Source organism: Microcaecilia unicolor, chromosome 10 (genome assembly GCF_901765095.1).
Source record: "Microcaecilia unicolor chromosome 10, aMicUni1.1, whole genome shotgun sequence".
In the NCBI taxonomy this organism is placed as follows: Eukaryota; Metazoa; Chordata; class Amphibia; order Gymnophiona; family Siphonopidae; genus Microcaecilia; species Microcaecilia unicolor.
The window spans coordinates 206,904,557-206,931,485 of record NC_044040.1 but is presented as its reverse complement, the minus strand read 5'-3'; the positions used below and the strand labels follow the sequence as shown (position 1 = coordinate 206,931,485).

Genomic DNA, 26,929 nt, shown 5'->3' with positions numbered 1-26,929 from the left:
TAGTCATTTTAGTTTTTATGTGTATATAAAATTTGAACTCCTACGTCAGGATTTTCCTGGCCACAAACTTGCATAAAGTGAATTTAATCATTCACTTTCTATTTGCCTTGAGTAGAAAAGTTAAGTTTATTTTAACCTAGGAACTGTGGCAGATGTGACACTCACCCTGGTTTCACAAAAATTTCAGAGTCCTTCCTGCCTTTTTTGCCGCTCATAAAAATAATATACTTCCTAATGATGATGCTGATAGTAACGCTGCTGAGCGTGCTGCTGGGAAGCTCTTGGGCTCAGGCACCAGCCCTGTATTCAGCTCCCTGCGATGCACAGAGCATAGATAAGGCAGCTCGTCTTGCTATCACTGCCGTTAATGAAGACCGAAGGGAAGGCTACAAGCTCAGCCTAAACCGAATCAATAAAGCAGTGGTCCATGATCAGGTTGGTTTTACTGTTTATTCCCGGGCGTTGCGAGCATCACAGGCGTGAGAAGCAACGATATTAGAATAAGAGGTTTCTTATACAACTGCTACTATTACTACTACTACTACTTAACATTTCTAAAGTGCTACTAGAGTTACGCAGCGCTGTACAGTTTAACATAGAGGGACGGTCCCTGCTCAAAGAGCTTACAATCTAAGAGCTGAGAGGTCCTTTGGTAATATGGGAATATTTAGAGCTCTGTTGGTTCTTTGAGGATACAGGAACAAATGTAGCAAAGAAGCTCCGAGCTTTACTTGTCTACCTTTGAATGAAACTTTTTTTGCCCAGGCTTGAAAAAAATTCAAATTACACTAACTGGGACAATTGTAGTAGGCTGGGGAAAAGCATATCTGGTCCTCAAGAGCTGCAAATGGGGTCTGATTTCCAGAATATCCAAAATGTACAACAGTCCTTAAACTAAACGTATGGAAGTAAATCTGAAGGGTTTCCTGGAAATCAGGTCTGCCAGGGGTTCTCGGGCCTGGAGCTGTTTATATACCGGGATTGTGTTTTCCCAAGGAATGCAAAAGTAGAAGAACCCTCTTCATGTAGCCAGTCATCAATCCTAATTAGTCAAATGATGATGACACATGAGAAGACAAATCAGAGTATAGAGCAGTTTCGGTTATTGTTGTACTGGAAAAGATGGAAAATGAGAAGGTGTGCATGTGTGTGTGTGGTGGGGTGGGGGAAGGGGGGTTCTTGGCGAACGGTACATTAGTACTTGGAAAAGATGTTCTTGTATTTTGGAAGCCTGGCAGTCTTCAGCTCCTCAATTGGGTAGTGTGTAAATGTAGCTAGCTTCAGATGAGGCTATGGTGCCTTCAATTGCCACTACCTGCGTCCCCCCCCCTCCCCCATTATTAGCTGTTTTCCTACTGATTAACCAAGCTCTACATGCGCATCCTGATTCTGGCCACTAGTTGGCACTATTGTACAATGATGGGAATGGCTCCTCATGATCCCTGATTCACAGCTCTGCAATATCCCCACTACTGGCCCACTTGAGCAATGGCAGCTGGGCCTGGGAACCAAGCTCATATCTACCACAGGGCAGCACGTGGCACAGCTAACTTGGAAAAGATATTCTGAAAAGAAATGTTTCTCTGGCGGAAGTTTTGTTGCTGAAGTCTGATGCATTTATAGGTTCTGTTCAAAGCATACAGGAAGTGCCTGTTTCTTGCTTTTAAAATCTGCACATGGTGCCATCAGCAAGATCCAAGGGGCAGGCCAAGGAAAAATACAGCGGTGGGAGAGAAGGGGGGAATTCCTGCCACTGGGAAGGGCAGAGCCAGTGAGGCAGGCTTTTGCTGGCATTAGGCCCAGCTCTTGCTTCACTGACTGTCCTCTTAAGCCGGCCTTGATAAAGCCCTACCTGATGCAGCCCTTTTTTTAAAAATATGTTCTTTTCTGGAAAAAATAAAAGGCTTCCCTACTGTGCAGGACACCAACTATATATGTGCTTCTGTAGCACTGCTAATCCACATTTGAGAAAAGTCACCAACCCTAGTCTAAAATACTAGAGTTTTTATGCAATGCATCAACCTGAGCATCTAGTTTCTGACCTAGATGACCAGGGGGCTCATTTTCAAAGCACTTAGACTGACAAAGTTCCACAGAGGGGCATAATCGAACGGGGGCACCCATCTATAAGGGCACCCATCTCTAGGGATGGCCCCGTAAAGAAGCGTACCCAACCGTATTATCCAAACAAGATGGGCGGCCATCTTTCGTTTTGATAATACGGTCGGGGACGGCCAAATCTCAACATTTGGGCCGCCATTAAAGATCGCCGCCCTTAGAGATGGCCGACATTGGTTTTTGCCAATAATGGAGAGTGGCCACCTCAAAACCGGTCAAATCCAAGCCATTTGGTCATGGGAGGAGCCAGCATTTGTAGTGCACTGGTCCCCCTCACGTGCCAGGACACCAACTGGGCACCCTAGGGGGCACTGCAGTGGACTTCATTAATTGCTCCCAGGTATATAGCTCCCTTCCCTTGGGTGCTAAGCCCCCCAAATCCCCCTCCCCAAAACCCACTCCCCACAACTCTACACCACTACCATAGCCCTTATGGGTGAAGGGGGGCACCTACATGTGGGTACAGTGGGTTTTGGGTGGGTTTTGGAGGGCTCCCATTTACCACCACAAGTGTAACAGGTAGGGGGGGATTGGCCTGGGCCCGCCTGCCTGAAGTGCACTGCACCCACTAAAACTGCTCCAGGGACCTGCATAGCGCTGTGATGGAGCTGGGTATGACATTTGAGGCTGGCATAGAGGCTGGCAAAAAAATGTTTTATAATTTTTTTTTTTTTGGGTGGGAGTGGGTTGGTGACCACTGGAGGAGTAAGGGAAGGTGATCCCCGATTCCCTCCGGTGGTCATCTGGTCAGTTCAGGCACCTTTTCAAGGCTTGGTCGTGAACAAAAAGGGACCAAGTAAAGTTGGCCAAATGCTCGTCAGGGCCGCCCTTCTTGTTTCCATTATCGGCTGAGGATGGCCATCTCTTAACCACGCCCCCGGTACACTACCAACATGCCCCCTTGAACTTTGGCCGTCCCCGTGATGGAAAGCAGTTGAAGCCGGCCAAAATCGGCTTTCGATTATACCAATTTGGCTGCCCATCTCCCGATTTGTGTCGGAAGATGGCCGCCCTTCTCCTTCGAAAATAAGCTGGATAGTAACCTATGGAACTTTGTAAGTCTAAATTCTTTGAAAATACACCTCCAGATGTGCACATGCTGCTGACATGGTAAATGTGCTCTATCTTTCTTGAAACGTGCAAGTGTCGCTGTGTAATTTGTAGCCATCTCATGATAACCTGACATTCAATATACAGTATATACATGTGTATCTTTACAAGTAGGAATACCATTGAAAATGTATCCAATAACCCAGCTTCTTACCACAGTGTATCTGCCTTAATCAGTGTCTGTATTACACAGGCAGCTGCAGGGATTTATAGTTTTAGAAAGAACAATTTTCAAAATGATTATGTGAGTGAAAAACATTTTATCCATTAACTGTCTGAAAATTGCCCATCCTTCATGTAGATAAAATTATGCACATTGTACAACATGTATTTGTAGCCATATTGGCAGGAGGCTTTCCCAGGGGGCGTGTTTAGGTCTGGGGAAGAAATGTACACGTGTAGCTGTCATTTTTCAAGTTTTTGCACATATTTTGCCTGCAAAATGTGTTCTCGGACAAGGGAGATTCACATGTACTTCATACAGTCTTTTGCCTGGAAATTTGGTACAAAGCTTGCAGGTAAAAGGTACTTATGAAATTAGCCCTGAAAAGAATATAAGAAAAACCATACTGAGTCTCCAAAAGTGATCAGTCCTGGTTACAAGTGCCCAGCAGATGCCAAAAAGTAGATCTATTTCTCATAGCTCATATCCAGGGATGAGCAGTGTGGCTTTCCTGAGTCTATCTGGCCAATAATTGTGTATGGACCAGGGGCATAGCCAGACTTCGGCGGGAGGGGGGTCTAGAGCCTGAGGTGAGGGGGCACATTTTAGCCCCCCCCGCCATTGCCGACCCTGCCGCCGCCACTACCAACTTTGCCCCCCCCTTGCCAACGACACTCTCAACCCCCCCTCCTGCCACCAACCCGCCGTCGCCTACCTTTGCTGGCGGGGGACCCCAAGCCCCGCCAGCCGAGGTCCTCTTCTTCTCGCAAAAGGCTTCCTTCTGTTTCTGACGTCCTGCACGTTGTAAGTGCAGGACGTCAGACTCACAGAACGAAGCCTTGCAGATCAGCTGAAACAGAAGGAATCCTTTTGCAGGAAGAAGAGGACCTCGGCTGGCGGGGGTTGGGGTCCCCTGCCAGCAAAGGCAGGCGACGGCAGGAGGGGGGTCAAGAGGGTCATCGGCAGGGGGGTCCAGGGCCAAATCTACGGGGGCCCAAGCCCCTCTGGCCCCACGTAGCTACGCCACTGATGTGCACATGACGTAATTAGGGCTTCTTTTACAAAGCCATGCTAGCGATTCTCAGTGCGGCAAATGAGAGGAAGCCCATAGGAATTGAATGGGCTTCCTCTCATTTGCCACACCGAGAATCGGTAGTGCGGCTTTGTAAAAGAAGCCCTAATTACATCATATGCGCATTAGTGGCGTAACTACGTGGGGCCTGGGCCCCCGTAGATTTGGCCCTGGACCCCCCTGCCAATGACCCTCTTGACCCCCCCTCCCGCCGTTGCTTGCCGTTACTGGCAAGGGACCCCAACCCCCGCCAGCCAAGGTTAACAAGCCAATTACAGTCAATAAATAGATGATAACAATCAATTACTGACATTAATTGGCACTAATTTGGATTTGTGCACGCATCTGCCAGTATGCAATTCTATAACCCTGGAATAATAAATCCCCCAAACCTCAAGGAGACAAACAATATACATGTACAGTATAAACCCACCCTATGAAATAAAGTGGGGAGAAATACAGGTTAGCCACCCCTATGTGTAAGTAAGGAAGGATTTTCAGTAAGGGCCCACCAAGGTCCAGGAGCAATTGATACGAAACACCACATAAATGCTCGTTTTTCTTCACGTATCCTTCCTTATAATGTCCAAACAAATTATACTGTGCAAATTTTAGTCGCATATACTACCTCACTTTAGTCTAGCAACAAATAGTAGATGATGACAGCAGAGAAAGACCTGCATGGTCCATCCAGTCTGCCCAACAAGATAAACTCATATGTGCTACTTTTTGTGTATACCTGACCTTGATTAGTATCTGCCATTTTCATGGCACAGACCGCAGAAGTCTGCCCAGCACTAGCCCCACCCCTTACCACCGGCTCTGCCACCCAATCTCCGCTAAGCTTCTGAGGATCCATTCCTTCTCAACAGGATTCCTTTATGTTTATCCCACACATTTTTGAATTTTTCAAAGATGCCTGTAAATGATAAAACATTCAAAATCCATCAAAAGGGCTGGTTATGTGATGTGAAAACAGCATTTATATATAGCCCTTTTATTCGGTGCTGTTTCATATCAATTGCTCCTGGACCTTGGTGGGTCTTCACTGAAAATCGTTCCTCGCACATTATTTATAAGGGTGGCTGACCTGTATTTGCCCCCACTTTATTTCATAGGTTGGATTCTATAACCCTGGGGCACCTAAATCCCATAGCGTGCAACCCAAAAAAAGGATGTGGCCACCGGAGAGGCGGGTGATCAGGGGCATTCTAAAAATTTGGGGACAGAGTTACAGAATAGCGCCATTCACACATCCAAGTGCCCATGAGTTGGGGCGCCAACATGTACACCAGGTTTCAGCTGGCATAAATGCTAGCACCCAAAGTTTTGGGGCAGGGATTGGTGCTATATAATATTCAATAAAAATCCTTTATAGAATAGAGTTTGGTGCTGATTTTCCAGCATCATTTGCTCAATGGGTAATTACTCTGGGAATGATAATCGTAGACTTTGGCTTGGATTATTAGTACAAACCCTACGGATATTGGTTCGTGCATGGCTGCCCCAACATGGGCAGTTTTGCTCATCATGCCCTATAGACATAGATTTTTAATGTGTTGCAAGTTGACGGTTGATTGAATTCTAGAAACACCTGTACGTATTGTTTGTTTTCATTCTCTTGTGCAAATACTTGAGTTCGGAATAAGGCCACAGTTTAACTTGGCTTGGATTCCAGAGCTTTTTAGGCCAAGCGCTAAGGATCACTGTCCTTTCAGGGCCCTGCAGGCACAGTAACCTACATGGATCTGGACGTGCTAGAGACGAAATGTTATGCCAGAAGTGTTATGCCGTGGGAAGACTGTGAAATCAGACCTTTTGTTGAAACGGTAAGATGTGCTATGGTCACACTGCTCAGGGACTTCCTTCAGCCACTGATTTAGTGCCTTAGGTAGAGAATTCAATGTCCTGTGAGGAAACGGTGGAAAGCACAGTGCACCTGACACCCTCAACTTTTGATCTGGTGGAAGACAATAACAGTTCAGCCACCCTATCCCGTCTGACAGCTTAATCACAGCCCATTTTAAAGTCCTGCCCAGTGCTCTAATCTTATTCATACACCGCTGTTAATTTTTATGCCTTGAATGGTGCATAAAATATCAGGCTGAGAAGGACACAGATGATGCCAGCTCCAATAACCTGCTTCAGCTCATGTGAATTAGATATTGAATAGACTTGTCCCTGAACTGCACTCCTGTAAACAGTGCAGTGACCCTGACAGGTGCCTCATTCTCTGCCATGATATCAATACTTAGAAGTCTGTATAAACCCACAAAAATGATAGCCTGCCATGGCAGTGGTCCTTTCTGAGACCAAATTCAAGGCCAGCCAAAATTGCATTAAAGGGCATTTCTATCAATGGCTCGGTCACCTCATCTTGACCCACGTAGAACTGAGGATAGTCTTTATTTTGACCTCCATGTGATATATACGTGGGAAATTCGGAAGTACTTTCATCAGGTCAAGCTGAGTGATTGTGCAAGGATTATTGCTGTCCAAGTTGGACCACTGCAATGTTGACTGTTTGGGTTGCTCTAAACAATTATTAAGAAAGTTACAGACCACACAGAAAATAAGATGATACCTTTTTTATTGGACATAATACATTTCTTGATTAGCTTTCGAAGGTTGCCCTTCTTCGTCAGATCGGAAAATCCGATCTGATGAAGAAGGGCAACCTTCGAAAGCTAATCAAGAAATGTATTAAGTTATGTCCAATAAAAAAGGTATCATCTTATTTTCTTTTCCATGTTTTATTTTGTTTGATTTCTATTGATAACCTTTAAGAGTGGACTAACACGGCTACCACACCTCTCTACTTAAGACCACACAGAATACTGCTGTTTGGTCGATTTGTTCATTACACAGATTTGAAAGGGTAAATTCATTTCCACTGGTTACCTGTGGAAGCTAGAATTTATTTTAAAATTATACTGCTTGATATTTTAAAGAATCCAAGGTATTGCTCCACCCTACATGTTTAATTTAATAACGTTTTTATTCTCAAGATATGGGACTTGGAATAAATTAAAATTGGCATTCCCAACATGTAAGGGTGTGAAATGCAAGATAAAACAAACAGGAGGTAAAAAACCTTCACAAAAACGTGAGATATGGAAAAAAAGTGAGGAAATTGTATGAGGATACCAAATATGTTTATTCACATAAAAATGACGAAATTTTCATAAAAAATGACCCGACACGGCCGTGTTTCGGCCTAAAAGGCCTGCCTCAGGGGTCTTTAAAACCTGATTAAAACAATGAGACAAATAGAACAATTTGTTACAAATATATCCTGGACGCTTTGGATAATACATCTAGTAACAAACAGTAGCATAATGTACATAATTAATAAACAAACAAGGAAAAATTAGCGACAACGAAATCTGAAAACATGGATGTTGAATTATATGTGAGAAATGTTTAAGAAACATTTTTTTTGAATATTTTATCAAATGTAAATTATTGTAACGCATGGATTATGAATTAAGTAAATTTTAATTCATGTATTACTTAATTCATAATCCATGCGTTCAGATTTCATTGTCGCTAATTTTTCCTTGTTTGTTTATTAATTATGTACATTATGCTACTGTTTGTTACTAGATGTATTATCCAAAGCGTCCAGGATATATTTGTAACAAATTGTTCTATTTGTCTCATTGTTTTAATCAGGTTTTAAAGACCCCTGAGGCAGGCCTTTTAGGCCGAAACACGGCCGTGTCGGGTCATTTTTTATGAAAATTTCGTCATTTTTATGTGAATAAACATATTTGGTATCCTCATACAATTTCCTCACTTTTTTTCCATATATCAGGGTGTGAAATGCTTTTTCTATGCAATTTTATTATCAAGCAGCAAAACTATGCAATGCTTTAGCATCAAAAGTTGTCAACTCGAGTAGTGTTAATGTTTCCGATCAAGACCACTTTATTTAAGAAATAGGTTCTTTTTAGAACAATTGAATAGTTTTATTGTATTTGATGGATTAAGTTAGTTTTAATAGACTTTGGATATTCTGCATTTTGGGGGGAAGATTATACAATCATATAATGTAGATTGATTACAAATGTATTATTGTGTACAGTGTATTTTGTATTTCCTGGAAGACTGTTTCTGGCATCAGTGACGTAGCCACAGGTGGGCCGGGCCCACCCACTTAGGGCTCAGCCCCCCCCCCCCAACAGTAGCACACGTTTAGTGGTAGCTGGTGGGGATCCCAAGCTCCACCAGCTGAAGACTTTCCCCCGATGGTAACGAAAATGGTGTGCTCCATGATACTGCAGACTGCCAAGGTGGAAAGCATTTTCCTGCCAGCTGGGATATTTTTTTGGTGGTGGTGTTGGGGGGATGGGGGGAGGGAGAACACTTCGTGCCCACCTACTTCTTGCCTAGGCCCACCCAAAATCTGTTGTCTGGCTACGCCTTCTGTATCTTGAGTGGGAGGGGCCTCTATAGAGAAGCCTCATGAGGACATAGAGGAACAAAGAGGCTTTAGTTCCAAGACCCCTTTTTTTCAGTTTGAATCATGGCAGCCAGTGGCGTTCCTAGGGGGGCGGACACCCGGGACGGCGCCCCACCCCCCCGGGTGCAGCGCCCCCCCCCCGAGGCAGCGCGGACTTCCCCCGGCAAAAGACCCCCCCCGCGAAAGAGCCCCCCCGGGTGCATGCCGCTGGGGGGAGGGGTGCCGCAGTGCGCGCCTGCTGTGAGTTTACTAACTTTGCTCGTGTGCTGCAGCTCCCTCTGCCCCGGAACAGGAAGTAACCTGTTCCGGGGCAGAGGGAGCTGCAGTGAACGAGAGAAGTTAGCGAACTCTCGCAGCAGGCGCGCGCCGCGGCACCCCCCAGCGGCGTGCACCCGGGGCGGACCGCCCCCACCGCCCCCCCCTTGGTACGCCACTGATGGCAGCTGTTCTGATCTAAATTTTTGATACCTGAAATGCTGCCAATGGGGTCTTGCTGGCTTAGCATTACTATTTGTACCTGTTCTGATAGAAAGTCCTTTTTCAAGGTCATCCTGTCCCACTGACCCCATAAATTATGCTGAAGAAATGCATGTTTTAGGTAAACATTTTCTTTGATTGTCTAACAGGTGCAAAATCCACTGCCTGAGTAGACTAGAACAATTTTTCACTCTTGTAAACCGATGAAATAATGATGTGCCCTTACAAACACAGGGCAAAGCTTTTCTTGACCAACATAGTAGATAATGTAGGAATAAGACCAGCTAGCCCAACCAGTCTTCCCAGTTTTCCTTCCCAGCAAAGGTCTGCAGATTTTATTAGGACACTGCTATAGTGTTAGCACATTCTTAGTACAATGTTTCTTAGTGGAGGAATAGCCTAGTGGGTAGTGCCGTGGACTTTGATCCTGGGGAACTGCTTTCGATTCCCACTGCAGCTCCTTGTGACTCTGGGCAAGTCACTTAACCCTCCATTGCCCCTGGTACAAAATAAGTACCTGAATATATGTAAACTGCTTTGAATGTAGTTGCAAAATACCACAGAAAGGCGGTATATCAAGTCCCATTTCCCTTTCCCTATTTCAGATTCTGCATGGAATGTTGAAACTATTTGTAGATTCTACATGGAATGTTGCTACTATTTGAGATTCTACATGGAATGTTGCTATTCCACTAGCAATATTCCATGTAGAAACCTGCCCTTGCAGATCAGCAATGCCGCCGCGCAGGCTTCTGTTTCTGTGAGTCTGACGTCCTGCACGTATGTGCAGGACGTCAGACTCACAGAAACAGAAGCCTGCACGGCGGCATTGCTGATCTGCAAGGGCAGGCTACTAGGTGGAATGTTGCTAGCGGAGGAGTAGCCTAGTGGTTAGTGCAGTGGACTTTGATCCTGGGGAACCGAGTTCAATTCCCACTGCAGCTCCTTGTGACGCTGGGCAAGTCACTTAACCCTCCACTGCCCCTGGTACAAAATAAGTACCTGAATACTTTACATTCATAGGCACACAAATGTGGAATGCTCTACCCAAATCAGTTAAATCTACCCAGCACTACTTAAATTTCAGAAAATTATTGAAGTCCGTCCTGTTCAAGAAGGCTTATTCTCCAGGTTCAACGTAATTCTGATTAACTCCCAGTTCAACAAGATTCATGGACACTAATTATCTTCTACATATTGTTGTTTAAATGATGTTTCCTATCTTACTTTTACACTGTTTAATTGTACTTTTCTGTTCTGTAGCCTTTCCTACAGATTTGTGTAAGCCACATTGAGCCTGCAACTAGCGGGGAAAATGTGGGGTATGAATGTATTAAATAAATAAATAAATCTTACCGCATTATAAATTAAATGAGAATCATGGTTCTAGAATGATTAGCACACTCTAGTATAAAGGTTCTCAGCTTATAATAATTTACTACAGCACTCAGTGAGAACCTGAGATGAAGCCAAGAACGTCTATCCCATCTTGGATAGTAGAAGAAAATGCCGTAATTTGAAATTACTGTCTTAATTTTATTCTATAGTGAGACTGGAAAGCAGTGGTGTAGCCAGGACTGGGTTTTTTGGGGGTGGGACCAGAGGTTAGCTTGAGTGGGCAGTAGGCAGTGCAGATGTTGACACCTGTTCCAGTTCTGACCTCATTGGCCAATGTCAGAGCCACCGACTGGGTGGGCCTCGACTCCAAAGTGCTGGGGCCACAGCCCATCCAGGCCCACCCATGGCTATACGTCTGAATTAAACGATCACAGTGGATCCTCTTTTCAAAAGCATTTTCCTTCTGGTACAAAGTAGGAGACAAGTATCTTAAATCAGATCCTGAATATGTGACCTCTTTCAACAACAAAACCTTAACATTCTCAGCACCCTTTGCCATCTATTCCAATAGGCAGTAAGGAACTACACCTCCCTTAAATTTATATCATAGAATGGAATATGTGCTATACAAAATGTGTTATATTTCTTGTTAGAAAGTTTCAGGGACTTGCAGTGTTGCACTATACGAGAAGCCATGGGCTCCCGCTGCACAGCTATACCTGCACAGCTATACCTGCCTCTTAATTCCAGGTAAGTAATAACTTCCCTTACTTTTTATGCGTTATTACATAAGAATTATGGGGCCCTTTTCCTAAGCTGCGTAGGTGCCTACGTGCACCCAACATGCGTTAAATTTTCGAGTTACCGCCCAGCTACCGCGTGGCCCTTGCAGTAATTTCATTTTTGACAAGCGTCCGCTACGTGCGCCAGAAAATATTTTATTTCCTGGTGTGTGGGTGGTAATCGGCATTTTATGCGCCTAGATCAGTACCGCCCAGTTACCACGTGAGACCTTACCGCTAGGTCAATGGCTGGTGGTAAGGTCTCAGACCCAAAATGGACGCACGGCAATTTTCATGTTGCCGCATGTCCATTTTCGGCAAAAATTTTAAAAAGGCGCTTTTCACAGGTGCACTGAAAAATGATTTTGCGCGCACCCAAAACATGCGTCTACACTACCGCAGGCCATTTTTCAGTGTGCCTTTGTAAAAGGGCCCCTCTGTTATTTAATGATAACCAATTAGTATTCTCAAGGTAAGAGAGAGAAATTATGGATCAACTTTAATTGGGGTTTTATTGATAATAAAAGAATAACTTGATACTGTGATCAAATGAAGAATATTGGTTGTGGATCTATAATTGATGAACACACATTTCTATATAGGCCTATGATAAAAACCATGCTTAGTACTGAAAGCCCACATATCACACAACCCCCAGGGGCGTAGCCAGACAGCAGATTTTGGGTGGGCCTAGGCAAGAAGCAGGTGGGCACCAAATGTTCTCCCCCCCCACACCAAAAAAATATCTCAGCTGGTAGGAAAATGCTTCTCTCCACCTTGGTAGTCTGCAGCAGGCATGCGCTGAAAACTGAGCATGTGCAGGTGCCAGTATCGTGGAGAGCAGTATTTTCATTACCATCAGGGGGGAGTCTTCAGCTGGCAGAGCTTGGGATCCCCACAGCTACTGCTAAACATGTGTTACTGTTGGGTGGGCTTGAGCCCTAAGTAGACCCACTTGTGGCTATGCCACTGCCCCATATGTTTGATATTACTATTAGCTGAAAAAGGGTTGAAGAAGCCCCCTTGAACATGCTCTCACTATGAGACCAGCCAAAAATGTTTTGCCTGCTTTGTTTACCAAGCTACCTTATTTAAATGTATTCAAAAAAATTCTTAAGTACCCCAACACCATAGGAAGCGGAAAAACAAAACATAAAAGCCACTATCATTAGCAGAGAGAAGTTGGAGAGTGCTCTTGAAGATTTAGGGCTCCTTTTTCTGCAGCAGGTAAAACCCGGGTCTTTCTTTTTTAAAGAAATGGCCGTGTGGCGAGTGAAGCGCTTGAAATGCGCCCATTTTTGGGGAGGAGCACTTACCGCCACTCATCGAGGTGGCGGTAAGAGCGCCTGCGCTAACCTGGCGGTAACCGGGCAGCGTGCTTTTTCATTCCATTCGGTATACCACGTTTGACATGGAGTTTTGTGCAGTGGGAAATCGCATGCGATATCTCTGTTAATAGACAATTGACTGTGAGTCATCTGTTTTGCCTGTTTCTTTGCATCAAAAATCAATAGACCACTGAAGCAGGCCTTTACGGCCGAAACACGAATCATGTCGGGTTGTCTTTATTGATTTGAATAAAGACCTTGTTTAGGAAACACCATTTGAGAGAGGATTTTTGCATCCGCTGTTCGTGCATTTCGCTTTCGTTTCTCCTGTGGAGAGATCATCTTCTGTAGGTGTCAGCATGCGGCCAGTGGCGTAGCAGGGGGGGGCTGCCACCCGGGGCGGGGTGGTTCGCCGTTGCACCCCCCCCGGGTGTAGCACGATGACCCCCCCCCCGACGACCAGCTCCTGCACCCTACCTTTAAAAAGAATACCGGGAGTCGCGCCTGCCCTGCACGTACAAGAAATGTGGACCGTCGGCTCTTCTCTCGCTCTGTCCCACCCTTGCGGAAATAGGAAGTTGCGTCAGTGGAGGGCGGGACAGAGCGAGGGAAGAGCCGACGGTCCACATTTCTTGTACGTGCAGGGCAGGCGCGACTCCCGGTATTCTTTTTAAAGGTGAGGGGGGGGGGTCGATTCGCTGAGGGGGGAGGAGCTGGCAGGGAGCACCCCCTCCCGAGCTGACACCGGGGCCGGACCGCCCCTCCCGCCCCCTCCCTTGCTACGCCACTGCATGCGGCCCTGCCCAGTTACCAGCAGCACTACAAAAATAAACAATTTTTGGTAGCGCCAGAAATGGTGTGAACTGGGGATGGGAAGTACTGCTGGGCTTCTGCGTTAGCCCGGCGGTACTTCCGTTGTAGTAAGCGGTAAGCCCATGTTGGGCTTTGTAAAAGACCTCCTCGGGAAAGACTTGCGTACATCTAACCCCCCCCCCCCCACACACACACGCAAACAATAAGAATAACTGAATCTTCTAAACACACTTGCGCCTTGCTCTCGTTATTTTATCAGCAGCAATACACAGTGAGGAGGAACCAGAGGCGTATCTGGACTCGGGCGGTAGGGGGGGGGGCAGAGCCAGAGGGAGGGGGCACATTTTAGCCCCCCCCCCGCCACCACCACCGATCCCCCCCGCCATTGCCAGACCCCCCCCCCGCCACCAACGACTCTCTCCACCTCCCTCCCGCCGCCAACCCTCCTCCGCTGCCGTCGCTTACCTTTGCTGGTGGGGGACCCCAACCCCCCCGCCAGCCGAGGTCCTCTGTTCCGTTGCAGGCTGCAAGTTGCAAAGCTTCCTGTTCTTCTGAGTCTGACGTCCTGCACGGGTCTCCCGCCAGCAAAGATCGGCGACGGGTTGGCGGCGGGAGGGGGGGGTGGAGAGGGTCATCGGTAGGGGGGTCCAGGCCAAAATGTGCGGGGGCCCAGGCCTCTGTGGCCCCTCGCAGATACGCTCCTGGGAGGAACAATCCATTCACAAAAAGCATAGGCCTACTTTTTTGAATGTTTAGGTGCCATTTTATTCCTCCTAGAAGAGGAGGCCCTGACAGCTCAGAATTATCCTCTACAGAGCAGTCTATCATACAGAGGGTGATTTCATAGGTTACCTAGGTTTGGAGGTGGGGAAGGTACCTTTTTTATAAATACACATAGGCGCCAGTGGCAGGGCCGTGCCTAGGGTCATTGGCGCCTCCCTGCAGATTATCAGTTGGTGCCCCCCCCCCCCCCCCGTGTGGCATCTTCTTTCTCTCAACGCGCCCCTAACCCCACCGCTCGCTGAGCAGCTGAAGAGATAGATTCCCTGCTTCACTTACCCGGGTGTAGAGCTCGCAGGCGGACATGTCTAGGCGCTGATGGGGAGGGAGGGAGGGAGGAGAGCCGAGCCCGAGCGCTGCGCACAGGAAGGCAGCAGCGCATGCGCATAGGCGCCGACGTGCTAACGCGGTACGGTATGGTTTATTTTTTAAATTTTGAAATAGAACTCGACCGGCAGCGGCGCCCTTGAAGGCAGGCGCCCCCCTGCAGTGCTTACCCCGCTTACTGGGTTGGCACGGCCCTGGCCAGTGGTACTATTCATGTTTTAGATGTTTATAAACTGGCACTTAGACATCCATGTTGCATAGACGTCCAAATCCTGATTTTACAAAACCAGGTTATGAATGTCTAAAACTGATGAACATGCATTTGACTGAATCCTTTTGCATCTCATAGACAACAGACAAGTATAACTAGTTGCTTCTGCTTAATAGCTCTAAGCATAAAGGGGCTATTGCATAAAATGTTTGCTCATTCATTGGTGCTAAAAATCTTGAGGGTTTTATTTTCAGGAGATTTTAGCCATTGAGTTCCTAAATAAAAATGTTGGGCTTCTTTTACTAAAGCTATGCTAGAGATTCCTGCATGGCAAATGAGAGGAAGCCATAGGAATTGAATGGGCTTCCTCTCATTTGCCGTGCTGGGAATCGCTAGCATGGCTTAGTAGAAGAGGCCCCTAGTGCATTCTTCAGATGGACTGTAGCAGCTTATTATTACCAAACTAGCAGCAGGAAAATCGAAAGTCTAACATATTGATTAGCAGCTGAGCATTGTACCATTTTAATGACCTGGCAGTTTCTTCCTGTTCCTTTGGGCCTCTGGTTTAGTGAGAACCAGGGCTGGGATCCAGGTGCCAGGAGCCTTCACTTGCAATTACTCAGGGATTCCCCTCCCCCCCCCCGCCCTATTTTCTATGACTTCCCCATCCATGGAGTTAGTGTTGTCCTTGCAATGATGGTCATGTACCAGGTTTCCTTCTAGAATCTTGCAGCCATAGGCCCTTTACTTGGCCGACAGGTGTCACTCTTATGTGATAAGCACAACCCCCTCCCTCCTCAGGGTTCCGAATGCTGCCTGCAATGCATTCCTCTGCCCCAACAACCAGGGAAAGAAGACTCAACTTGGGATCTGAATTGGAAGTGCCCTACATGGCAACGCATAACACTGAACCACAGATAGGATAAAAAAAAATCCTGTTTATTTGAATGTTATGTTTTGCTGCTCCAGGTCAAATAACATGCTGTATTGATGATAGTTACCCAGTGTTTCTTGGATATGTGCTTTTTTTTTTTTTGTTTCAGATACAAAGGAAGACGTCACTAGCATATGTCCAGATTGCCTGGTACTTATTGATGTGAACAGTTCAGATGCAACGCATGCTCTTGGATTGTCCATGTTGGAATTCAATGCGATGAGCAATAAATCCAATTACTTTGCCCCAGCACAAGTCCTCAGAGCTGCGAGCCTGGTATATGATGACCATTTCTTTAAAACCAGTAGGGAAATAGAAAAACCAGTAAGGCAAGAAGCAAAGATTTATGACCCTGCACTGCACAGCATGATTGCCCTACAAGGCTTAAGGGATCGATTTTATACATTATGCATGTATGCCATTTACAAGTGTAACTGTCACTGTTTACATGTGTGGCTGTTATACAATGACCTTATACATTTTGGCAAATGAATTACAAGTCAAAATTAAGAAATCTAGTTATTAGGTTCCTACAGTATGGAGGATTTTCAGCTGAAAACATAGGATCCTATATTCAGTTGAAAATCTGCCTAAATTTTGGTGCTCAACGTTGAAATAATGTAGGTACTGAGAAGTTTTTGGAAATTGACCCCTTCACCCTTGTCTTATTAACTCCTTTGATGTAATTAATATTTACTTGATCATCCTCACAATCCATATTAACCTTATAAGCCCACCCACACAACTTCTGCTCTGAAGATGATTATACCTTAAACCATGTCTCCCAAACTCCTTATACTCATCTCCCAGTCTTCTCTTCTCCATCTTCCCTATACCATACCCCTCCATCTCTTTCCTTTTGCCTATCATACCTTGTTTACTTTTCCATGTTCAATTCACATATTCTTAAAACCTTATTATTACTATGTTTATTACAGTTTGTAATATTCTCCTTACAATGCTTTGTAATTCTATTTACTATGTAAGCTACATTGAACCTGCTGTATGTGGGAAAGCGCGGAGTACAAATGTAATAAATAATAATAATAATATTGCCTCAGGGGTCCTTTTATTTTATTTTTATTTTTGTTACATTTGTACCCCGCGCTTTCCCACTCATGGCAGGCTCAATGCGGCTTACATATACAGGTACTTATTTCAACCTGGGGCAATGGAGGGTTAAGTGACGTGAAACCTTGATGACATAGCTATAATTCGGGTTCCTCTTTCCCACATGCATCACTTTGCATTTGCTCACATTAAATGTCATCTGCCATTTAGACGCACAGTCTCCCAGTCTCGTAATTTTTCACAATGCTCCTGTGATTTAACGACTTTGAATAACTTTGTGTCATCAGCAAATTTAATTACCTAACTAGTTACTCCCATCTCTAGCAGGCTCATTTTCAAAAGAGAAAGACGCCCATCTTTTGACACAAATCGGAAGTTGGGTGTCCTTCTCCCAGGGTCGTCAAAATCGGTATAATCAAAAGCCAATTTTGGACGTCCCCAACAAAGCCAAAGTGGCCTGCGGTAGTGTTGGGTGCGTCTTTTGGGCGCGTGCTGGGCCACTTTTTACTGCGGCTGGGAAAAAGGTCATTTTTTTAAATGGGCCGGGAAATGAGTGCGCGCAAAAATTAAAACTAGTGTGCACCTATTTACGGCCTGAACCCTTACCGCCAGCCATTGACTTAGCAGTAAGGGCTCACGCGCTACCCGGGCAGTAACCATGCAGCGAGTGCCAATGTGGCTGCACTGCCGGTTACCGCCAAGAACACCCGCCCCCCTCCCCCGTGGTAGAAAATAGAAAAATATTTTCTACCGTGGGATTCAGCCTGCGCCAAACTTGGAATTACCACCAGGTACACGCTCTACCCCGATGGTAGTGCTGATTTGGCTGACGCTACCCATGCGTTAGTCCTCCTGCGCCTTTATAAAAAGGACCTTCAGTAACCATTTCTAACTTTTTATATAGTGTAAGTAGAGCAATGTTTTAATTTCGAGTGTTAGCAATGGTGGAGAAACCGCCATACTATTAAAATTTGTCTTAGGAATAATGCTACTACATTTTCACTGCTTTTAATGCTACACACCAATGTGACACTTTCTAAAGGTATCCTTATTAGTCCAAACTTAATAGAGGGGGTATTTATTAATATTCACAAAATATAACCCAGCTCTCAAATTACTTCAATATAGTTCAACCACACTTATATAAGAGGATATAATTCCACTTATTCCCATCATGAAAGTGCCTGGCTCACGTTATTAGCCTGTATGATGGTGATAGGAAGTCTGAAGGATCCTAAATAAGTGGAATTATATCCTCTTATATAAGTGTGGTTGAACTATATTGAAGTAATTTGAGAGCTGGGTTATATTTTGTGAATACACCAATGTGAAACATTTCAGTGCCCAGTTCTGAGTCAAGTATTTGAAGAGTCTCTTTAACGTAAAGGTCTTTGGGACACTCTTCTCTTACTTTTAATTGAGATATCTATGTTTTAAAGACTATGGTGGGCTTTTTAATCGGAAACATTTTCTACCTTTTATCGATGTTGTCGGGTATGGAGATGCATCGCATGAATAACACAGAATCTATACTATATTGTGTATCTGGATTTTCAAAAGGCGTTTGACAAGGTACCTCATGAAAGGTTACAGAGGAAATTGGAGGGTCATGGGATAGGAGGAAATGTCCTATTGTGGATTAAAAACTGGTTGAAGGATGGGAAACAGAGAGTGGGGTTAAATGGTCAGTATTCACAATGGAGAAGGGTAGCTAGTGGGGTTCCTCAGGGGTCCGTGCTAGGACCGCTGCTTTTTAATATATTTATAAATGATTTAGAGATGGGAGTAACTAGCGAGGTAATTAAATTTGCTGATGACACAAAGTTATTCAAAGTCGTTAACTCGCGACAGGATTGTGAAAAATTACAAGAGGACCTTACGAGACTGGGAGACTGGGCGGCTAAATGGCAGAAGACGTTTAATGTGAGCAAGTGCAAGGTGATGCATGTGGGAAAAAAGAACCTGAATTATAGCTACGTCATGCAAGGTTCCACGTTAGGAGTTACGGACCAAGAAAGGGATCTGGGCGTCGGCGTCGATAATACACTGAAACCTTCTGCTCAGTGTGCTGCTGTGGCTAGGAAAGCGAATAGAATGTTGGGCATTATTAGGAAAGGTATGGAAAACAGGTGTGAGGATGTTATAATGCCGTTGTATCGCTCCATGGTGCGACCGCACCTTGAGAATTGTGTTCAATTCTGGTCGCCGCATCTCAAGAAAGATATAGTAGAATTGGAAAAGGTGCAGTGAAGGGCGACTAAAATGATAGCGGGGATGGGACGACTTCCCTATGAAGAAAGACTAAGGAGGCTAGGGCTTTTCAGCTTGGAGAAGAGACGGCTGAGGGGAGACATGATAGAGGTATATAAAATAACGAGTGGAGTGGAACAGGTGGATGTGAAGCGTCTGTTCGCGCTTTCCAAAAATACTAGGACTAGGGGGCACGCGATGAAACTACAGTGTAGTAAATTTAAAACAAAATCGGAGAAAAGTTTTCTTCACCCAACGCATAATTAAACTCTGGAATTCGTTGCCAGAGAACATGGTGAAGGCGGTTAGCTTAGCAGAGTTTAAAAAGGGGTTAGACGGTTTCCTAAAGGACAAGTCCATAAACCGCTACTAAATGGACTTGGGAAAAATCCACAATTCCAGGAATAACATGTATAGAATGTTTGTGTGTTTGGGAAGCTTGCCAGGTGCCCTTGGCCTGGATTGGCCGCTGTCGTGGACAGGATGCTGGGCTCGATGGACACCCTTGGTCTTTTCCCAGTATGGCATTACTTATGTACTTATGTCCTCTACTTGGCTCACTTTTATTACATAGAGCAGTGATTTAACCTATTGTGATGTCATAGTGGCTCATTCCACCAATAAGAGCCAACCTCATTAGTGATGTCACAATGGCTTGATTGTATAGAATGTTTGTACGTTTGGGAAGCTTGCCAGGTGCCCTTGGCCTGGATTGGCCGCTGTCGTGGACAAGATGCTGGGCTCTATGGACCCTTGGTCTTTTCTCAGTGTGGCATTACTTATGTACTTATGTCCTCTACTTGGCTCACTTTTATTACATAGAGCAGTGATTTAACCTATTGTGATGTCATAGTGGCTCATTCTACCAATAAGAGCCAACCTCATTAGTGATGTCACAATGGCTTGATTGTATAGAATGTTTGTGTGTTTGGGAAGCTTGCCAGGTGCCCTTGGCCTGGATTGGCCGCTGTCATGGACAGGATGCTGGGCTCGATGGACCCTTGGTCTTTTCCCAGTGTGGCATTACTTATGTACTTATGTACTAACATAGCTGGAATGAAACTGATTTATCCTCCCCTCGAGTTTTGAGCATTATTCCATTACCCGAAATGGTATTAATCCTAAGAACAATAATACATCATTTACAATGGTGAATAAAAGCATGTGTAACACAGCCCTATCTCTTTTATGAGGGAAGTGGCAAGTTACATATCACACAGCAGACGAGAAGGACACGCCCACCCAAATTGTATTGCATAGCATATAAAATACAGAGAAGACTATCAAACAAAATGTATGGTAATGCAACATAATAAAACACATCAAAATATCATTAACTATCACCTTGCCTTGCTATTAATACACGTGTATACCAGAAGAAGTGGCAGTAGGGAGTTACTACTGTCCCAGTCAGAGCAATATTGGATCTTTCAAATTAATTCTGTGCCACATTCTGGCCTGAATTTGAATTCGGAATGGTCTTTCTCTAATTTTGGCTTTTTATGATCTGCTGATCCTTATTTTTTTAGCACTAGGAAAGACTGAAGAACATAACCAGAGGGCTTCAGGGGTATATTTATGGCAATTTGTCATCCCAGGCAGCAACAATATCTGTACAAGGCTTATGGCATATTTCTTTTTCATCCAGTGCACTGGCGGGCCGCAGGGAGCCAAGAAAGTCTGCACTGATAATCCTGAGATACTGGAGACCATCGTTGACGTAGAGAATACTGTAGAGGTCTCAGGTGCGCTCTCGCCCATGGCACCACTTCCAAGGTGGCCGTCATCAATCCCAACAGCTGGACAATGTCCCAAGCTCGCGGGCGGGGCATCCTCAGGAGCAGACGGACCTGATTCTGAAGCTTGCACCGTCTTTGCTCGGGAAGAAACACGTAGCCCGAGGCTGTGTCTCATCCTCCTATACGTAATGGCTTCATCTGCTTGATGACAAGGAATATTGTATTTAGTAAACATAATTCTATTTCCGTCCAAACCCACCTTACATTCTGTTGATCCATTGAAGCCAGCAGGACAATAAAGGCCATTTCATTGACATTAATTTCTTGGATTTCAGGATTCAAATCAAAAGGGACAAGAATATCACATAGAGTTTGTCATCAAAGAGACTGACTGTGTCAAAAGAAATGATACGATGGCTTTGAACTGCACATTCAAGTCTCCAGCAGTGAGTATGTCAAGCCACGATCACAAGTGTAAGGAAGTTCTGAATATTAAAAATGGTTCTTTTGCTGAGAATAACTATGCCGTGTAGGCACCTAAGCACGCCAATTTGGAGTTACCACCCAGCTACCGTGTGGCCCCGTGTGGTAATTTCATTTTTGACGCACATCCACTACGCGTGTCCACAAAATTATTTTTAGTTTCTGACGTGTGTCAGCCATGCGTGTCAAGTGGCATTTTACATGCGTAGGTCATTACCGCCCGGTTAATACGTGAGAACTTACTGCTAAGTCAATGGCTGGTGGTAAGGTCTCAGACCCAAAAGGGACGCGCACCAATTTTTATTTAGCTGCGCGCCCATTTCTGGCAAAAATTTTTGAAAAAGGCATTTTTTTACAGGCGCGCTGAAAAATGGATCTGCGCGCATCCAAGACCTGCACCTACACTCCCGCAGGCCATTTTTCAGCGCACCTTAGTAAAAGGACCCCTGAACCTTGCATTTTTCTAAATATTAAGACACCCTGGCACCAGTGGCGTAGCAAGGGGGGGGGCGGGAGGGGTGGTCCGCCCCGGGTGTCAGCTCGGTTGGGGGGTGCTCCCTGCCAGCTCCCCCCCTCGGCGCATCGACACCCCCCCCCCCAGTGCCCACCCTCCTCCGTCCAACCAGCTCCCCCTACCTTTAAAAAAATATCGGAATCCGAAACAAGGCGCAGCGCCTCGTGCCTGCACGTAAAAGAAATGTGCAGCGTCTCATCGGGCCTTCTCTCACTCTGTCTGTCCCGCCCTTGCGGAAATAGGAAGTTGCGTCAGTGGAGGCCGGGACAGACAGAGTGAGGGAAGGCCCGATGAGATGGTGCACATTTCTTTTACATGCAGGCGCGAGGCACTGCGCCTCGCTTCGGATTCCGATATTTTTTTAAAGGTAGAGAGATGGTTGGACGGAAGAGGGTGGGCACTGGGTAGGGGGGGTGTCGATGCGCCGAGGAGGGGTATGTCATCGTGCTGCACCCGAGGGGTGCAACAGCGAACCGCCCCACCCCGGGTGGCAGCCCCCCTCGCTACGCCACTGCCTGGCACTGCCACATTTTGATTATTTTCATTTGAGCTTTTTGTACAGTGCTTAGAAATTATTCCACGATTACAGCATGTCTAGTTTATTGCAATGTTATGATCAGAAGCGTAGCCAGACCTCAATTGTGTGTGTATGAGGGGGGGGGGGTCCATTTTGCCCTGCCGCTCCGCTGCTTTCCGCCTCTGCCGCCACCCGACATACCTGGGCAGACAGGGGTCCACAAGCCACGCCAGCAGAAGACTTCCTGTGGTGATATTTGTACAAACAATTTTAAGCACCATTTATAGAATTTCAGAGTTACTGTATAACAACATGAACTGTTTAGATTTTTGTAAGTTTTTAAATAAAGAGAACTTTATTTATACTTGCTCTACTGCTTCTGATAATGAGCAATTCAAAGCGATGTACAATACACATAAAAACACAGTAATCAAAGTAAGGAAAGGAACTACAATGATGGACAGGAAAGAGCAAGAGAGACCACACACACATTACTAATAGGAACCAGCATTACAATGACAGTAGGTGGAGGGGGAGGGAAAAAAGAAAGGGGTAGGGCTAATCAAACTGCGAAGAATGATACCACACCTGGGGTCCTGTTTACTAAGCAGCGTTATAGGCGCGTTAACATTTTTAACACTCATTAACCATGTACGCGCATTAACCATGTATGTGCCTACAATATCCCTATAGGCGCCTACTTGGTTACAACACATGCTAAGTGTAGGCGAACACTAACGCACCTTAGTAAACAGGGCCCCTAATCTGATGGAGAAGGAAAGAATTGTTGGAAGAACCATGCTTTAACCAAAGTCTTGAATTTTTTGAGGGATAGTTCAGAATGAATAGAGAGGGGCGAAGAGTTCCACAGAACTGGGGCTGCAAAAGAGTACTACTACTACTTATCATTTCTATAGCACTACTAGACATGCACAGTGCTTTACACTGAACATGAAGAGACAGTCCCTACTTGACAGAGCTTACAATCTAATTAGGACAGACAAACAGGACAAATAATAGATGAGGGATTTACTAAGGTGGGGATGATAAAATAAGGGTACGGAACAAATGAGTAAGGGTTAGGAGTTAAAAGCAGCATCAAAAAGGTGGGCTTTTAGCCTAGATTTGAAGACGGCCAGAGATGGAGCTTGATGTACTGGCTCAGGAAGTCTATTCCAGGCATCGATGTCTGGTAGATTCTAGAGTGGTGTGTTTAGGGCCCGGAAGGACAAGTCAATGGTTGTTCAGTAAATTAAGGTTTCAACAAGGGGAGTACGGAATGGTGAGGGAGGAGAGATAAAGTGGCAGGCCAGTCCTAAAAGCCTTGAATATGATCATGATTATTATGTATCAATTGTAATCAAAGAAGGTGCTTAAAGGGAAGAAGGCTGCTTTTAACGTCATAATTTTCCTTTGTAGCAAACTGGTTTCTGTGTCTCCGGCATTTACGTAGGGATAAGCATTACTATTGAAATGTACTGCGACTTCTATGATCCACAGGTAACAGATTCATAACAATCACTAATATTTTTATTGTAGCTGATTATTGGACTAATTTTTGAAAGAGACGTCCATCTTTCGACATAAATCGGAAGATGGACGTCCAAATTGGTATAATCAAAACCTGATTTAGGACGTCTCCAACTGCACTCCGTCATAAGGACGGCCAAAGTTCAAGGGGGCGTGTCGGAGGCATAGCGAAGGCAGGACTTGGGCATGCCTAACACTTGGACGTCTTTGACCCATAATCGAAAAAAACAAGGATGTCCCTGACGAACACTTGGACGTTTTCACCCGGACCTGTTTTTCTTACGACTAAGGCACAAAAAGGTGCCCGAAATGACCAGATGACCACCGGAGGGAATCGGGGATGACCTCCCATTACTCCCCCAGTGGTCACTAACCCCCTCCCACCCTCAAAAAACATCTTTCAAAATATGTCGTGCCAGCCTCAGATGTCATACTCAGGTCAATGACAGTGCATGCAGGTCCCTGGAGCAGTTTTAGTGGGTACTGCAGTGCACTTCAGATAGGCGGACCCAGGCCCATAGCCCCCCCCCCCCCCACCTGTTACATTTGTGGAGGGAACAGCAAGCTTTCCAAAACCCACCACAAACCCACTGTACCCATATATAGGGGCCCCCCTTCACCCGTAAGGGCTATGGTAGTGGTGTACAGTTGTGGGTAGTGGGTTTGGGGGGGATTGGGGGGGCTCAGCACACAAGGTAAGGGAGCTATGTTCCTGGGAGCAATTCATGAAGTCCACTACAGTGCCCCTAGGGTGCTCGGTTGCTGTCCTGGCATGTCAGGGGGACCAGTGCACTACAAATGCTGGCTCCTCCCACGACCACATGGCTTGCATTTGGCTGTTTTTGACATGGACGTCTTTGGTTTCGAAAATCGCCAAAAGTCAGAAACATCCAAATTTAAGGATTTGGACGTCTCTGACGGTATTTTCGAAATGAAAGATGGACGTCCATCTTGTTTCGAAAATACGGGTTTCCTCGCCCCTGGATTTCACTGTTTTGCAAGGACGTCCAAATTGCAACTTGGACGTCCCTTTCGAAAATGCCCCTCATTTTGGCCACACCTCTGGGTTTGGTGGGTTCCACTTAATAAACCCAGCTGGCATTTTACTTTCATGCAGTGGGTACGTCTTCCAACCATCACTCATTAAATAGCTTGGCTGAGCTATGTTCGGGGGCCCTTTTACTAAGTTGAGGTCAAAAGTGGCCTGTGCTAGTGTGGGCATGTAAAATTGACATGCGTTGGGCCATTTTTTACCATGGTGGGTCTTTTTTAAATTGGGGCAGTAAATGGCCATGCGCTAATATTAAAAGTTGCACGTGGCTTTTTACTGCTTGAGCCCTTACTGCCACCTATTTACTTAGCGGTAAGGGCTCATGCGCTACTCGTGTGGTAATCAGGCAGCAAGCGCCAATGTGGCTGTGCTGCCAATTGCCACTGGAAATGCCCCCTATGGTAGAAAATTATTTTCTACTGTGGGAAACAGGGCACAACAACTTCAGAATTACCTCCAGGTGCCTGCAATAGTGTCGATTTGGTGCATGCAATCCACGCTCCCTACCGAAGCTTAGTAAATGTTTTGTATAATGAATCAATGTAGTATTTATGTGGAACATTCCTGCCAGTGTTATTTGGATAATAAGTACCTTGGGCTGTAACAGATTTGTAAAGTGCATATTTTACATATTACACTGCATGTGGTAGTGATGACGTCCAAGCTGATATCTCCATAAAATGAAAACAATTAAGCTGAAGTAATCCTAAGCCATACAAACAGGATGTTCATTTCAGAAAGTTAAACTAAACAGCAAAATACCTTTACAGGAGGCAAAAGAACCTCAGAAACATGAGTTGGGTCTTGACGTTCATGATGGAACTCCAAAACATTCAAAGGCTCTCATTAGAGGGAAAAGAATGAGTAAAAAGAGATCTGGTGACCATAATGTGAAGAAATTTCTTCGACCCAGGTACAGAAAAAAGGACGATTCCTCTGAATCAAACTCTTCAGAGGAAAGAGGGAGAGCTGTTACCAGCACCAAGAAGCATTCAACAGTGTTCTCAACTTTATCTTCTATACCACCTACTATGCAGTCTTCAAGGGACCTTCCCCCAACAATGGACTTACCCCCATCAAAGGAGTTGCCCCTACCAGAGGACCTTTCTCCAGGAACAGACATACTCCCATCAGAGAAACCGCCCCAATCCAAGGACGTTCCACCAGCAGAAGGACTGACTCCTGTCTTTTTTGAGACCTTTCCTGATCTGCCTCCTCATGTTCAAACCTGCCCAGGTGAAGCCATTCATTTAATTTTATAAGGGATAAAATAGAATCAAGAGATGAGGGGAATGGGTAAACATGTTGACTCTTTCAAAAAGTACAAAGTAGGGGATATGCCATGAAGTTACTACAGTAAGTAGAGCACTTGAAAGAAACTGTAGAAAATATTTTTTTTCACTCAATGCATAGTTAAGCTTGGAATTCGTTAGCATAAGATGTGGTAAAAGGAAATAGTACAGTTGGGTTTAAAAAAAAATTGGGTAAGTTCCTGGAGAAAATGTTCATAAACTACTATTACAGTATTCTTGGAGAAAGTCACAACTGATTAGGTATTGCAGTTCTATGTTGTACAAAAATAGCACCTGTATATAATATGTAAACCACTTTGATTGAACCACAGAAAGGGGGTACATAAGTACATAAGTAATGCCACACTGGGAAAAGACCAAAGGTCCATCGAGCCCAGCATCCTGTCCACGACAGCAGCCAATCCAGGCCAAGGGCACCTGGCAAGCTTCCCAAACGTACAAACATTCTATACACGTTATTCCTAGAATTGTGGATTTTTCCCAAGTCCATTTAGTAGTGGTTTATGGACTTGTCCTTTAGGAAACCGTCTAACCCCTTTTTAA

General features: G+C 45.2%; 1 protein-coding gene across 2 annotated transcripts; it reads left to right on the top strand.

Annotated features, from left to right (window-relative positions):
• Positions 1-176: 176 nt before the first annotated feature.
• LOC115479222 (fetuin-B-like) lies at positions 177-26,726 on the top strand. Of its 2 annotated transcripts, none has more exons than XM_030217052.1 (7): positions 177-435; positions 6,182-6,292; positions 11,397-11,493; positions 16,028-16,194; positions 21,314-21,424; positions 23,912-23,987; positions 25,839-26,726. In XM_030217052.1, exons 1-7 carry the CDS (start codon positions 235-237, stop codon positions 26,333-26,335), a joined length of 1,260 nt encoding a protein of 419 aa, XP_030072912.1. In that variant the 5' UTR covers positions 177-234; the 3' UTR covers positions 26,336-26,726. The 2 variants fall into 2 exon arrangements, with proteins under 2 accessions (XP_030072912.1, XP_030072911.1); XM_030217051.1 differs by having other exon boundaries at positions 23,912-23,992; positions 25,844-26,726.
• Positions 26,727-26,929: the final 203 nt, after the last annotated feature.

Bases quoted from the DNA above. Each gene is read 5' to 3' on its own strand.
- LOC115479222 (XM_030217052.1), top strand. From the start codon at position 235: ATGATGATGCTGATAGTAACGCTGCTGAGCGTGCTGCTGGGAAGCTCT. The intron at 6,293-11,396 runs GTAAGATGTGCT...ATTTCTTGTTAG, and splicing joins TCAGACCTTTTGTTGAAACG to AAAGTTTCAGGGACTTGCAG. The intron at 16,195-21,313 runs GTATATGATGAC...CTTGGATTTCAG, and splicing joins TCCTCAGAGCTGCGAGCCTG to GATTCAAATCAAAAGGGACA.